Source organism: Hypomesus nipponensis, chromosome 18 (genome assembly GCF_054491055.1).
Source record: "Hypomesus nipponensis isolate SF chromosome 18, ASM5449105v1, whole genome shotgun sequence".
In the NCBI taxonomy this organism is placed as follows: Eukaryota; Metazoa; Chordata; class Actinopteri; order Osmeriformes; family Osmeridae; genus Hypomesus; species Hypomesus nipponensis.
The window spans coordinates 20,615,001-20,630,000 of NC_140378.1; the positions used below are offsets into that span (position 1 = coordinate 20,615,001).

General features: G+C 48.4%; 2 protein-coding genes and 1 long non-coding RNA gene across 4 annotated transcripts in view; 1 reads left to right on the forward strand and 2 right to left on the reverse strand.

Moving 5' to 3' along the window:
- LOC146252653 (sodium-dependent lysophosphatidylcholine symporter 1-like) overlaps window positions 1-3,745 on the reverse strand; it is a 9,065-nt gene extending 5,320 nt beyond the window's left edge. Inside the window, exons 1-5 of the mRNA XM_084680316.1 lie at window positions 3,497-3,745; window positions 1,770-1,892; window positions 1,279-1,403; window positions 343-475; window positions 109-187 (exon numbers count right to left, since the gene is read on the reverse strand). Coding sequence (XP_084536442.1) covers window positions 109-187; window positions 343-475; window positions 1,279-1,403; window positions 1,770-1,892; window positions 3,497-3,580 — 544 coding nt within the window. The 5' untranslated portion in view covers window positions 3,581-3,745. The remainder of the gene's footprint in view (window positions 1-108; window positions 188-342; window positions 476-1,278; window positions 1,404-1,769; window positions 1,893-3,496) is intronic.
- Window positions 3,746-3,887: 142 nt separating this feature from the next.
- Window positions 3,888-9,272, reverse strand: nsfl1c (NSFL1 (p97) cofactor (p47)). 2 transcript variants are annotated; one of them, XM_084680317.1, is made up of 9 exons: window positions 9,079-9,272; window positions 8,411-8,514; window positions 8,202-8,279; window positions 7,800-7,965; window positions 7,573-7,668; window positions 7,096-7,205; window positions 6,447-6,584; window positions 5,814-6,002; window positions 3,888-5,119 (listed from the first exon to the last, which is right to left on the reverse strand). In XM_084680317.1, the coding sequence occupies exons 1-9, from the start codon at window positions 9,178-9,180 to the stop codon at window positions 4,957-4,959; spliced, it is 1,146 nt and encodes a 381-aa protein (XP_084536443.1). In that variant the 5' UTR covers window positions 9,181-9,272; the 3' UTR covers window positions 3,888-4,956. The 2 variants fall into 2 exon arrangements, with proteins under 2 accessions (XP_084536443.1, XP_084536444.1); XM_084680318.1 differs by having other exon boundaries at window positions 5,814-5,990; window positions 9,079-9,267.
- On the forward strand, window positions 8,436-9,880 carry LOC146252655 (uncharacterized). The gene is made up of 2 exons (XR_014732072.1): window positions 8,436-9,254; window positions 9,715-9,880. It is a non-coding gene; the product is annotated as an uncharacterized LOC146252655 (long non-coding RNA).
- Window positions 9,881-15,000: the final 5,120 nt, after the last annotated feature.

A 15,000-nucleotide genomic window follows, 5' to 3' on the forward strand; every position in this document is an offset into this window, starting at 1 on the left:
ACTGTTGTTGTGTTTTTGTGAGGGTGTGTATATGTGTATATGAGTGTGTGTGAGGGTGTATGAGTGTGTGTGTGAGTGTATGTGGGTGTGTGATGCTGTGCATCTTACTGTAGCTCGTAGCAGAGTCTCTGTCCCTCTGGTCTCCTCCCAGGAACATGTTGAGAGAGGAGAAAGGGACATGGGAGCACTGAGGAGAGCAAAGACACACACACACACCACACACACACACACACACCACACACACACACACACACATACAGCTTAGTGAGGAACACCACACACACACACACATTAGTGAGGAACACCACATGAAAACATCCCATAGTCTCCATGGAGACTCACACTCATGAACAGGTCGAAGAGGCAGTTCCAGGTGAAGAACCAGGAGAAGCTGAATCCTGGAGACGTGACGTCCTGGGGGGAGAACCACAGCATGACGTAGGACAGCACCCCCAGAGGCATGGAGAATATGATCCTGGGGGAAGACAAGTCACACAAAGAGACAGACAGGCAGACAGACAGACAGACAGACAGACAGACAGGTCAGGTAGGCAGACAGGTCACACACACACACGACAGACAGGTCACACCCACAGACAGACAGGCAGACAGGTCAGACACATAGACAGGTCAGACAGACAGGTCAGACAGACAGACAGACTGACAGGTCAGACAGAGAGGTCAGAGAGAGAGGTCAAAGACAGACAGACAGATAGACAGGTCAGACAGACAGACAGGCAGGTCAGATAGACAGGTCAGACAGACAGACAGGCAGGTCAGAGAGACAGGTCAGAGAGACAGACAGGTCAGACAGACAGACAGGCAGGCAGGCAGGTCAGACAGGCAGGTCAGACAGACAGGTCAGAGAGACAGGTCAGAGAGACAGACAGGTAAGAGAGACAGACAGGTCAGACAGACAGACAGGCAGGTCAGAGAGACAGGTCAGAGAGACAGACAGGTCAGACAGACAGAGAGGCAGACAGGCAGGTCAGACAGGCAGGTCAGAGAGACAGACAGGTCAGACAGGCAAGTCAGACAGACAGGTCAGATAGACAGGTCAGATAGACAAACAGGTCAGACAGACAGGTCAGAGAGACAGACAGGTCAGACAGACTGACAGGCAGACAGGCAGGTCAGACAGGCAGGTCAGACAGACAGGTCACAGAGACAGGTCAGAGAGACAGACAGGTCAGAGAGACAGGTCAGAGAGACAGGTCAGAGAGACAGACAGGTCAGACAGACAGACAGACAGGTCAGAGAGACAGACAGGTCATTCACCAAGGTATCAGTTTGCCAAAGCGTGTCCTTCCGCTCCTGCTGACGAGGTATCCCACCAGGGGGTCTGTGAGGGCGTCCCAGGCCCGTCCCAGGAAGAGGATGAGGGAGGCGTAGAACGCACCCATCTGGGGGGGGGGCAGAACAAAGGTCAAATAAACTTGAATTATATTTCAATTTGTTTGATGCTTTGTCGGTGCAGAACTCACACGTATGTGAATGCACACAAAATGCAGTGATTGGATGGGCTACTTGTCTGTCTGCCTCCCCGCAGTAGACAGGCAGTGTGTTCCTGGGTTTTGGAGGAGTGGCTTTGAAGGGAGCAGGTGGGATATTTTGGTTTGAACCCTTTCAAACTCAAGCAAAAATTGCTAGGTTGCAAGTAAAGGAAATTGCTACCCTGTCTTTAATTTGTCTTTCACCAACCAGACCACAAACAGGGAGCTACAAAACGTGCCTACATCAACCCCCCTCCAACCTGGGGCATCACTGACCTGCACCACGTCCAGTAGGAAGATCTGCATGAAGAGACCTTTAGCGTTCAGGGTCATCTGGTAGGGAACGCCTCCCACCGCGTAGCACAGCTTCCTGGAGAGCGGGATGCCAGCTTGGCGCTTCTGCAACGCACAACCTCAAGGCTCACGGAGATAGATCGGTCTGATTCAATCATATTCAACATGATCCATTTTTCAGATCTCCAGCCAAGATTGCTTTTATTCTGTAGGCATAGGGCAGTCTATGTAGGCCTATTAGACGACACAGTGTGACATGTAATCATTTATTTTAGTCCTACACAAAAAAGACCGCAAATATATCAAACAGACACATAGAGATAATAATAGTAGCAGTCCCTGGCCCTTTTTTTCACTCTTTGTTTTTCTTCTATTTATCATGAAATGAGGAAGGGACTATGCAGCCTTTTTTTGCTCAAGTAATTAAAAAGGTGAGAGAAATATCAAGGTATTGAGAAAGCTGAGGAGCTGGAAGAGGAAGAGCCAGAGATGTTTGCATAATTTTAACGTGAGGCAAAATTTAAGTATTTAATTTACATTTAGCAGAAACTTTTATCCGAAGCGACTTCCAAAACAGAGCTTTACAAAAGTGCATAGGTCACTGATCATAACAACGAGATAAAACCAGCCAAAACATGAAGCATACACTGTCAAGACTAAATAAGTGACAAAGGGAAGAACCATAAGAGCATGTAGTTGTGTTTGAAGTTAATGTTTAAATATTATTTGTCTCCATTTTTTATGTGCCCCTCTGATTAAACACTGGACCCCCTTGCCCCCCCCCCCTCCCCATTAAAATGTTTCTAGAACCGCCACTGCACGACCACCATAAAAATACGTAATCCATGGTGCATAAGGAGGACGGGGGATGGTTGACTGACAGAATGCCAGCTAAAGCTATAGCTTATAGGCTACTAGCCTCGCCTGTCACCTCATCATACCTTAAAATTCCAGGTAGCCTGTAGCCTAGGCCACGGGGATGAGACTACGCTTTCGGGTGAAGATCTGACTCCCAAGTTTTTTCCTTTCTGTTTCCTTAAAAGACTGCATAAATCGTTTACACAGTTAATCGCTAGTTAATTCACGAAATGCTTAAAAATAATTGGATGGAATTACGCCTAGTATGCCGTAGGATCATAACAGAATAGCAACAGGTTTAACAGACTACTTTATGAAATTGCGACCTAGGCACGAAGAGGGTAGGCTATTCGAAACCCAAGAACAGTAGCCTATAATTAGGATCAAACAGCTTATACGCATTCTCTCACACCGCTTTCTCACATTTAAGACAAATAACTTATTTGGATATTTATGACTAAATACGTAGACATTGTAGGTCTATACAGTTTTTAATTAATATTTATACCCCGTATAAAAGTAATGTATCTGGGGCATAGTTGATTTTACCGCGGGTGCTACTGTTGGGATGAAAACATTTACATTTTCAAATTCATGAAAAGAACGATCAAATGATTTAAAACATTTTTGTGATGTCAGCGTTGTCTGTTCTGTCATGGTTTGTACTCTAATATACATTTTTAAGAACTACAAATTATTTTGAGCATATTTTAGGTAAGCAAAAAATAAATGTCACTACCCTTTGCACCCCTTGTTTTAAAACATTGGGGCTTTTAGTCATCTTTATGACAGGCTACTGAAACGGTAAACAGACTTAAGTCCATTACAAAATCAAAAACATCCCAACCCACCGTTTTAGCATCTTCATTCTCTGTTGAAATCGGATACTTCTCGTTGAGCGGACAGTCCTCCACGACATCATTTCCCGCCATCATCCCTGAAGCCTGTAGTTCAGATTCCGCAGTTTACCGATTTCAATCGTTCTCCTGAAAATGTAGACTAGGCCTATATCCTTGGCATGACGTTATTCGTTTGAACTTTAAACCACAAACCAGATATTGTCCAACTTCTGCAAATCCAAAACTAGTCTGACCACGCCCCACTGGATGCTTACATGTGAGGACACTACACACATGAAAATGAGGAAATGTAAATGTCAAAATTCCGTTTTAGATCATGGGGTAACCAGTGAAGAAAGAAAATATGTTACACAAAAAAAAAAAAAAAAAATACTACTGGACGTTCTTTTACATCAAACAAAAAGATTTTATTCGTTTTCCAGAAGTCCAAACAATCATCCCGTTGGTTCCGTTTAGGCCCCGTGCATAGAGAAGATCGGTACATATCAGCCTGTTTGCCGAATCCCAGTGTCAACATTCTACAACCCAAGTGAGCTATATGTTATACCATTGGTTTGATAGTAAAGCAATCTAAATGTTAATGTTATACACATCAAAATCCCACATTTTCTTTACAGGGGATTTATAACCCTGGCATCTGTAAAGTAAAGAAATTAAAGAAGAAGAAAAAAAAAAGTCAGTTAAAAAAATAATTCAATCTTTTTTTGTATTTTCTTATTTTGGGGTCTGGGTTTGTGGTGGTGTTGTAGGTGACGAGCACAAGGCTTCCATGGGGCTGGTTAGCAGGGAGAGAGCTGTGGACTGGTGTGTCTGCAGTGTAGCATTAGCAACACCAGCAGGACGGGTTATCTAGAATGTGGACCAGGGGGAGGCGGGACCAGGGGAGTGGGGGGGAAGAGACCAGAAGATGGACAAGAAGAGGGGAGAGCTGGGACAGGGAGGGACAAACAGTGCAGGCTGGAGGGCGTGTATGGAACATCTCTTTACAGAGCTTTCTAGAGTGTTTTGGCTCAGAATGCCCCTGGCTGGTCCCCGTGGTGATGACAGAACGCAGAATGCTCCGCTCACAGAACTCTGGCGATCACAACCTGTAGAATGTAGACATGGAACACGGAACCAGGAGGCCTTCTAAAGCCGGCATCCATTCCCTTACTGTGAGGTTACACCCTCCAGCCTGGTCAACAAACCCTGGCTACACATCACCACATCATCCTCTATATCCCTCATCCTCTGTCCCTCATCCTGTCACCCTGTCCACAGCCAGCGTCATCCCGTCCAGAACTCCACACCACAGCAGAACGAGGGGGAGGAACAGGGAGGGGGGATCATGTATAATGCACCACTATAGAAAACAAAATAAAGGAATTAGCAGTCCATTCATAACAAGTCCTTAGGGAGCGGGAGGCGTTGGTGGCGTGCTGTGCCTGGGCGCGGCCAGCAGGGGGAGCTCATCACTTTAGCCGCTGCACGATGACGGCGTTCAGCAGGTTGGCGTCTCTCAGGCTCTGGCTCTCGTCCGCCAGCTCCTTGTTGGGGAACGTCGTCATGAGAACGAACTCGGTGGCGGCCATGTTGGGCCGGGCGGCGACCAGGAACTGGCGCACGTCGGACACGCTGGGAGAGACACACACCAGAGCAGCTCCATCAGGTCTCAGTACAGACACACACCAGAGCAGCTCCATCAGGTCTCAGTACAGACACACACCAGAGCAGCTCCATCAGGTCTCAGTACAGACACACACCAGAGCAGTTCCATCAGGTCTCAGTACAGACACACACCAGAGCAGCTCCATCAGGTCTCAGTACAGACACACACACACACCAGAGCAGCTCCATCAGGTCTCAGTACAGACACACACCAGAGCAGCTCCATCAGGTCTCAGTACAGACACACACCAGAGCAGCTCCATCAGGTCTCAGTACAGACACACACACACACACACCAGAGCAGCTCCATCAGGTCTCAGTACAGACACACACCAGAGCAGCTCCATCAGGTCTCAGTACAGACACACACCAGAGCAGCTCCATCAGGTCTCAGTACAGACACACACCAGTTTCAGTACGAGGAGGTCTGTTATATCACTCTGCTCATAATACTGTCCTAACTCTGCTTATAACACATTGGGCTGTTGGAGAAAGTCTTAAACTGAGGACTTTGCTCAGCAAAGCCCTCTCTCCAGTCCTGACCCCAGCCTCTCTCCACATCCCCTAACCCCAACCCAGCCCCTCACCTCTGACCCCAGCCTCTCTCCACATCCCCAACCCAGCCCCTCACCTCTGACCCCAGCCCCCTCTCCCAGCTCACCTGTGGGTGTGGTTAAACTTCTGCACCAGCCTCCCCCCATCGGCCAGTCGGATCTGGATGCTGGTGACGGGCTGCGAGGGGTCAAGGGTCACGGAGGAGCTGGCCTGGGCCTCACTGGCGGCCCGGTCGGCCTGAGGCCCCAGCGCCGACGGCAACGACACCAGGTCTGGGGTGGCGCTGGCGTCAGGTCAGGTGGGGGGGAAACACACAAAGAGGTAAGACTTCCAGTAGCTTGGAAGGACACGGAGCCTTTACTGCCCTCTAGTGGTGGAAACATGGAACTAAAGCCAACACACACATTCCTTGCTAATGTTAATAGGAGATTAGATGCTGGATAATGAGTTTTCTGGAAATTAGATCCCAGTGTTTGGGTAAAGGCACTATGAGATTACGCTGCATTACAGCTTTTATTGAATTTTAAATGAAAATGTTGTCAGTATATATTCTGCTAAATGGCTCTGTGGTTTGCTACACCTAGCTAGCTCTGTGGTTAGCAGTCCCTAGCTAGCTCTGTGGTTAGCAGTCCCTAGCTAGCTCTGTGGTTAGCAGTCCCTTGCTAGCTTTGTGGTTAGCAGTCCCTAGCTAGCTTTGTGGTTAGCAGCAGCTAGCTAATAGACCGGCCAATACGCTCACCTGCCCAGCTTCTGTCCCTCCCCCCCGAAGGCCTTGAAGGCCACCTTGGGTTTGGAGAAGTCTTCATCCCTGTGGTCCTCCATGTCCAGGTTCACCTGCCCTCCCCGAGATCGCTGCCTCAGCTCCAGGGGAATCTCCCTGCAGCACGCACACATACATACACACACACACACACACACACAGAGCAACCATTAGCAACACTTAGCAAACAGTAGGCATATATGAATTGAACAATTCCAACCAGCAAGCCTGACATTGTCATACTCATCATTCTAGTCAGAATCCGCTCCGTTGGGCTGTGACTATGGGGCGTGTTTCAACCAAACTCGTAAAAAAATGCCTCTTTGCTCAATTGGATATACCTACAACCAATCAGAGCTAGTATGTTGTTTGTTGAAAACTAATTCAACCCAAGTGCTCTTTGGTGACGTGGTTGATTACGTTACTGTCCATCATCTGTCCATCATCGTATAAAGTCCGCCCTGACAATTTGATTGGTCCGAACAGCTCCTGTTTGGACATACTTTTCCCCCAACCAAGCGATCCCAGACCCAACTTCCCGACCACATTTTTTGGTGGGCGGGGCTAAGTTGGGCTGGCAGCCAAGCTACCAACCAGGTGGTGGTAATTGCAATCAGGCTGTACTTACCCCCTGCGGATGGACTCCAGGAAGATGGCGTTGCCGGGGTCGCTGTAGTTCCGGAGCTCACCTTCGTCAAGACTGAAACCAGTCTTCCATAATTTCAACACCACGTGTACCTGAAACACACACACACCTGGTACTGAAACACACGTTGTTTTGCTCCAACCTAGAGACTATAGCAGAAAAACACTGTAGTGTTGCTAGGCTACAGAGGATATTATTATTCTGGTGAGTTGAATCTATGACAGCCAGTCTTGAAAGTGCCTAGTTATACAACAGCCAATCAGAGATTAATGTGACCAGTAGGACTCTATGGCAGCCAATCAGATGTAAAGATCACCAGTAAGGATCCATAGAAGCCTAACAGAGATGAACATGATCAGTAAAATTCAATAAGGCAGCCAATTAGAGATCAGAATGACCAGCAAGGCTCTACGGCAGCCAACCAGAGATGAATGTGAGCAGGAAATCTGAGCCACTCACATCCTGTTGATTGTTGGCGCCTCTCCTCTCCCCAGACACGTAGGCTGACTGCTCCTCTGGGGCGGCACCAAGGCGGTAGCCCCCTCCCCCAAACGCCTGAAGAGACAGCATTAGGGGAGCTAGAACAAGCAGGAGGATGGCAGGCAGGCAGGCAGACACGAGGAAACTAAACACTGCTGTGTTTTTATCCAGCAGTGTTACTGGATGGTGTGGAGGGAGACTCTTACCCGGGCCCTGCTGGGTTCCCCCGGCCCCCGGCCAGCCTTCTCCACAGGCACGGCCCCGTGCTCCTTGGCCCCCTTGAACAGGTCCTCCACCACCTCATTGGAGCTCTTCTTCTTGGGGGGCCCCACGATCTGCTGGCCGCTGCGCTCCGAACCCCCAGCAAAGAACCTGGGGCGGGGGGGGGGGGGGGGATGAGAGGGAGAGAGGAAGGAAAAATTGGGAATGGGAGGAGAGGGAGGGGGATGAGAGAGAGAGGGGTGAGTCAATCTGATGCAGCAACACTGCAGCCACACACCACACAGAATCTGTCGAGGCAGCATAACATTGCACAAAGGGCCCACACTGAACAGAGAGCTGAGAAAGGTTATGCACATTCTAGAACCCCAAGGTGTGTGTGTGCTCACCTTTGCCCCTCCTCTTCATCACTGTCATCCTCCACCTCGTGCATCAGATCTCTGAACGATGTCACCCTGGGCTGAATACTGTCCGAGACAAACATTCAATCAGTTTATCGTTAATCATCAACCCTTGACAGGTCACATAACAGATCCTCTAAACATTTGAACCGAATGACTTCAAATGTGTTTCAAGTTGTGTGTCTCCCGGTGTCTACCTGGGTGCCGCGGGCCGAGGAGCGGACGAACCGCCGGTCTCCGGCGGAGGAAGCGTCACGATGTCATCTTCTGCTCCGTCTTCGAAGAAACTTGCGAGGGCAAGCTGTGACGACAGAGGCACGGAGTGGACTGAACGTTAATTACTTAAAATATTCAGAATGAGCTACCTCGAGTATTGACGTATTCATGATTACGTTACGCTAGCTAACAAAGAGATATCAAGCTAGACTAGGTACACTGAGAACAAGTTGAGTTATTGAAACGGTGGGGCTAGCTCAGAATTTGCTAGCTTCAAACGTTACGTTAGCTAGTGATGCTAGCGGCTAAGATTAAACATTCAACTGAATGACAACTCTGGAGCTAGATGAACAAATACTATCCAGCGGACTTTATTCTAGCATTTATCTAGCTGGTTCTGCCTATATGTTTCAAAATACATCCGAAAATGAGACCCAAATGTGGCCTAGCTAGCTATAGCCATTATCAAAGAGTGACTTGCACAAATCACCGGCATCGTCGCTAGCTAGCTCGCTCGCTAGCCTGCTACGTACTACGAGCTAGCTATTTCGTTAGCATTAACTAGACTGGCAGCAGTCTTTTGTTGTAAAAACGTCCATTCTTTTATTGTATTCTGTGCAACTCGGCGGGGGATGAGATTATCCCTTACCTGCAGATCCCAACCGGCAGACTCTAAGAAAAACCGGGCCCTTTCTTCGTCAACATCAGTAACTGCAACGAACTCCCTCACCGACTCGTCCTGGTCCGCCATTTTCAAATGCCCATTGAATGAAGGGTCCGACTGAACCTACAGAAACAACCTACGACGTTCCTACCCACCCCACGGTATCCTTTCACTTTTAACAGGACGTTAAAAAGGCACAAAAGACTGTCTACACTTAATAACGACATGGAGCTAGACATAAATATAATTCCGGTGTGTTGCTAAAATATTCATTGGTTTTGTAAACGTTTTATAATTTGTTGCCTACCATTACATTCGATTCTTTTGATTAGTCTGTACGCAGTAACACGGTCCACCACTAAGAGACGGCAAATGCTTAATTGTGAATTCCCAGACATGAGCTGGAGTAGCCTACTTAAAGCTGAATTGGACACCAACACCTACCTAATCGTTTGTGTCTAAAAATATTATTTTCTATAAATTCGTGAAATGGAATACAGAGATGTGATAATGTCATAAACCATAAATTGCCCACAACTTACCTTACCGAGCAGTTGAAACACTTTATTGGGGACTTTGTATGTGACAATGCTTATTCCTGTATGTGTTCTGTTATTTCAGATCCAGTCTCTTGTTGTGGAGAACCAGAATTAGGACCGGATAGCGGGGGAGTCGCTGACAGGCAGCGTCTTGATTGTTTCTGAGGGGGAAGACGGAGGACGGATCTGTAACGCGCTGCTGGCGGTTTTATCGTCAAGGCTAATTAAATGGCAGCGAAGTAAAAAGACGGTGGTTTGGCTGTCACCATTTCTCGGCACACATAGGCCTATGCGCGGGCGCGCGCACACACACACACACACATTAAGGGAGATAAAAGCGTAGTGACGTAGGGGTTTGGGGCATTAGTTATGTTCCCTGGTGGCTGTCTGCTGCAGGGTCCGATGATGACGCAACTGAACACTGAGACGGAATCAGACATGGCTGGGGGGTGGGGGGAGAAGACAATTGGGAACAAGAGACAAGAAGAGACATAGGAAAGAATAGGTTGGAGAGAAAGTAGTAGTAGAAAGTAGGAGAGAGACAAAAGAAACAGGGAGAGAGAGAGAGAGAGAGAGAGAGAGAGAGAGAGAGAGAGAGAGAAAGAGTGAAAGACAAAAGAAAGAGAGAGGGGGAGAGAGAGTCTGGGGTCTGTTGGAAGTTTATTGTGTGCATGTCAGGCCTCAGGAGATGTGAGGATGTCTAACAGTAATCCCTCGACATCAGGAACACAACTACACACTGACAACAGAGATCAGCTAGCATCCACATGAGACACACACACAGTCACACACACACAGTCACACACACAGTCACACACACACAGTCACACACACACAGTCACACACACACACTCCCTCAGGTGAGGTGGTTGGTGGTTTTGATCTTATTGTCTGTGACCATGATTCCTGCCTCAGGGGAACTCCTGATAGTGTTACACGCACACACACACACACACACACACACAGTGGGCACATCCTATAGAGGGGAGGAGAGAAGTCTGTTGTTGAGTAAGATATTCCAAGTGGAAAGAGGAGGGTGGGGCTGGAGGCAAGGTGTGTGTGGAGCAGGGTTGGTGTGTGTGTGGTCAGGGAGTAGAAGTGTGTGGTTCGGAGGTGGAGGTGTGTGTGTGGTCAGGGAGTAGAAGTGTGTGGTTCGGAGGTGGAGGTGTGTGTGTGGTCAGGGAGTAGAAGTGTGTGGTTCGGAGGTGGAGGTGTGTGTGTGGTCAGGGAGTAGAAGTGTGTGGTTCGGAGGTGGAGGTGTGTGTGTGGTCAGGGAGTAGAAGTGTGTGGTTCGGAGGTGGAGGTGTGTGTGTGGTCAGGGAGTAGAAGTGTGTGGTTCGGAGGTGGAGGTGTGTGTGTGGTCAGGGAGTAGAAGTGTGTGGTTCGGAGGTGGAGGTGTGTGTGTGGTCAGGGAGTAGAAGTGTGTGGTTCGGAGGTGGAGGTGTGTGTGTGGTCAGGGAGTAGAAGTGTGTGGTTCGGAGGTGGAGGTGTGTGTGTGGTCAGGGAGTAGAAGTGTGTGGTTCGGGGTGGAGGTGTGTGTGTGATCGGGGATGGAGGTGTGTGTGTGTAACCTTGAGGGTTGAGTAGGACAGCAGTGGCAGACTCATAAAGGAACATGGTTCAGCTGGGGAGCTTCTTCAAGGCATCTGCCAAGCACCCATAAACCACTCTGGACAAACAGGACAGGCAGACACACACTCACGCACACATGTACACTCACACACACTCATACTCAACACACACACACACACATACACACACATACACACACATACACACACATACACAGTGGGGTGGGTTGAAATGAACTCTTTCTCCTTCCTCAGGCAACATTACTGTGTTATAAAACACCCTTTATGACTCTTGACAGTTAAATGGGGGTGGATCCACTGCCCTCTCCTCTTCCTCCCCCTCCCCTTCCTCATCCCTCCCTCCCCCTCCCCAGCTTGTCATAGGCCGACCTTTTGACCGGAGGAGTGTAGACAAGCAGAGCGTCATCAATACATAAACCAATCAGCACGTTCGGACGTTCCTGGTTCTCAACCTGTCCTCACAACTTCCTGATGTGTGTGTGTCTACCTGTGTGTGTGTGTGTCTACCTGTGTGTGTGCTTGTGTGTGTGTGATTGATACTATGCTGTTTGTAAAGTTCAAGGCTCTTCAACAGGTTAACTATCTGAGACCACGGGGATCTCAGCGGATTGACTGTAAGAAGGGGTTATGTTCTATGATTAACAAGAAGTTTATATCTCTCTATCTATCTGTGTTTTGCAGTTTGTATGAGTATAGAGGTGTGTTTGGTACAGATGTGTGTGTGTGTGTGTGTGTGTGTGTAGAGGTTGCAGAGGGGATGTGTTCCATTCTCTTATTAACCAGCAGCCACAGACCAGAACGAGAGAGAGAGAGAGGGTGAGAGAGAGACACAGAGAGAGAGAGAGAGAGAGAGAGAGAGAGAGGGGGAGAGGGAGAGAGAGAGGCCAGGGTGTAAATCTGGACCTTTCAACCAAGGAAGATTTACACCAAGCAATCCTTCTCTGCTCCTCTCCTCTTCTTTCACCCTCTCCTCCCCCAACCCCCCCCCTCCATCTCTCCCTCTTTCCCCTTACCCTCGCTCTTCCGCCTCCCTCTCTCCGCTCTCACTGTTCCTCCCCATCTCCGTGTCTCCCCTTTCCTCCTCCGTGTCTGTGTGGGTGGTGTGTGGGTGTAGTGTGTGTTGGCGGTGTGCGAGTGCTCCATAAAGAACCGTTAACATGCAGAAGATGTTGACGTCTGACCTTAATCAGTTCATGTGCATTTCTGGTTGAGTCGTTTCGTGTTTCTGTTGAGCAGGCTGCAAAAAGAAACACCAACTTAGTATGTCTGAGGGACAGACCAGAAACACTACTGAGAGAGGGAGCAGAGAGGGGGAAAGATAGGGAAAGAGAGGGGGAAGGAGGGAGAGAGAGGGAGAGATAGGTAGATAAAGAGATGGATGTAGAGAGGGTGTTGGATGGATGTAGAGAGGGTGTTGGATGGATGTAGAGGGTGTTGGATGGATGTAGAGAGGGTGTTGGATGGATGTAGAGAGGGTGTTGGATGGATGTAGAGAGGATGTTGGATGGATGTAGAGAGGATGTTGGATGGATGTAGAGAGGGTGTTGGATGGATGTAGAGAGGGTGTTGGATGGATGTAGAGAGGATGTTAGATGGATGTAGAGGGTGTTGGATGGATGTAGAGAGGATGTTGGATGGATGTAGAGAGGGTGTTGGATGGATGTAGAGAGGATGTTGGATGGTGTAGAGAGGGTGTTGGATGGTGTGTGAGTGTAGGTGTGTCCTCTGCAGGACTAGCCGGTGTAACTAGAGCAGCTCCAAGCCTCATGCTGCTCTATGGGGCTAATGGACTGTGAAGTGTCATCACACACATAAACACACACTGACAAAGACCCCTCCATCACACAGACCAGGACCAGGACCAGGACCAGGACCAGGACCAGGACCAGGACCAGGACCAGGACCAGGACCAGGACCAGGACCAGGACCAGGACCAGGACCAGGACCACCAGTTTCAGACCAGGACCAGACAAAGAAATCAGACACAACCACCACAGTGCCATAGGCTGCCACAGGACTGCATCATTCCTTCTCAACCTCTAAACACACACACACACACACACACTCACACACACACTCACACTCACACACACACACACCATATAACCCCAACCCCCACACCGCTCCTCCACTATTGGGGGTAATGCCATGTGACATTCCATCCAGACCATCCATCTCCACGGTTACTGCTTTGATTGGTGGCAAAAAGAGAGGGGTCACCGTGGTAACCATATGCTTGGCTGGGGGGGCTCATCTGGCCTGATAGGCGTCTGTGGAACGTGCCTGTCGGCAAACTGGCCTAGATCTCAACTGACATTTGGCAGTCTATAGTGTCTGGGTTTATGTGTGTGTGTGTGTGTGCATGCATGCGTGTCAGTCCACTTATGTCTTTGGCACATACGATGTGTGTGTGTATGTGTGTGTGTATGTGTGTGTGTATGTGTGTGTGTATGTGTGTGTGTATGTGTGTGTGTATGTGTGTGTGTATGTGTGTATGTATGTGTGTGTGTATGTGTGTGTGTATGTGTGTGTGTATGTGTGTGTATGTGTGTGTGTATGTGTGTGTGTATGTGTGTGTGTATGTGTGTGTATGTGTGTGTGTATGTGTGTGTGTATGTGTGTGTGTATGTGTGTGTGTGTGTGTGTGTGTGTGTGTGTGTGTGTGTGTATGTGTGTGTGTATGTGTGTGTGTATGTGTGTGTGTATGTGTGTGTGTATGTGTGTGTGTGTGTATGTGTGTGTGTATGTGTGTGTGTGTATGTGTGTTCACTTGTGTATCTGGCATATCACACCCAAACACACTCTGAAGAACACACACACGTACAGACACAACTATAAAGCCTGCTGTGAGTATCTTTGATTTCCTGTTTAGTTGTTGTGTGTAAAGAGAGAGTTGTTTAAACATTTATAGTTCCTCTCCATACTGATGTTTCCACCCAACATGACTCTCCTGGTCATTAAACATTCAAACTTCTCTTTTTTATCTTCTCTGTTTCTTTCTCTTCTTCCTCCTCCTCCCACCCTCCTCCTCCTCTTTTTCTCACAATTCCAAGACTTATAGAGTTATTACTGCCACTATCTCTCTCAGCATCTCTCTCTGTTCTGGTCTCTCCTTCTCTTCTGTGTCCCCTCCTAGATGGTCTGTCTGATCAGAGATGCAGCAGTCCAGCATGTCAGATCATGAAGCTCTGAAGGTCTGAAGACTCTTCCTCTCCAGCCTGCTGCTGGTCTGCTTGTCCCACACTGGGGGTTTCACAACTTAGAATGTTGTACTAAAACATCTTGAATCACAGCGTTTCTTTTGTTTCATCCTCGGCCGCTCGGCTCTCTCTCTCTGCCGTATCTCTCTCTCTCTCTCTCTCTCTCTCTCTCTCTCTCTCTCTCTCTCTCTCTCTCTCTCTCTCTCTCTCTCTCTGCTGTATCTTTCTCTCTCTCTCTCTCTCTCTCTCTCTCTCTCTCTCTCTCTCTCTCTCTCTCTCTCTCTCTCTCTCTCTCTCTCTCTCTCTCAGTTCAGTTCAGTTCAGAATGCTTTATTGGCATGACAGTTCGGGTTGAGCAGTATTGCCAAAGCAGTCCCTATTGAAAGGACATTTTACAGTAATATATGTATCATAGCATTTACATTATAACAATAATAATATGGCAGTACACTAAAACAGTAGCATAGTAAGAGTAACAGTCTCTCTCTCTCTCTCTCTCTCTCTCTCTCTCTCTCTCTCTCTCTCTCTCTCTCTCTCTCTCTCTCTCTCTCTCTCTCTCTCTTTCTCTCTCTGCTG

What these genes read in the sequence shown, in the direction of transcription:
- nsfl1c (XM_084680317.1), bottom strand. Translation starts at nt 9,180, where the DNA reads ATGGCGGACCAGGACGAGTCGGTGAGGGAGTTCGTTGCAGTTACTGAT. An exon ending in CTGGAGTCCATCCGCAGGGG is followed by an intron (nt 6,585 to 7,095) that starts GTAAGTACAGCC and finishes TGCGTGCTGCAG; the next exon opens with GGAGATTCCCCTGGAGCTGA. An exon ending in AAGTTTAACCACACCCACAG is followed by an intron (nt 5,120 to 5,813) that starts GTGAGCTGGGAG and finishes TGTCTCTCCCAG; the next exon opens with CGTGTCCGACGTGCGCCAGT.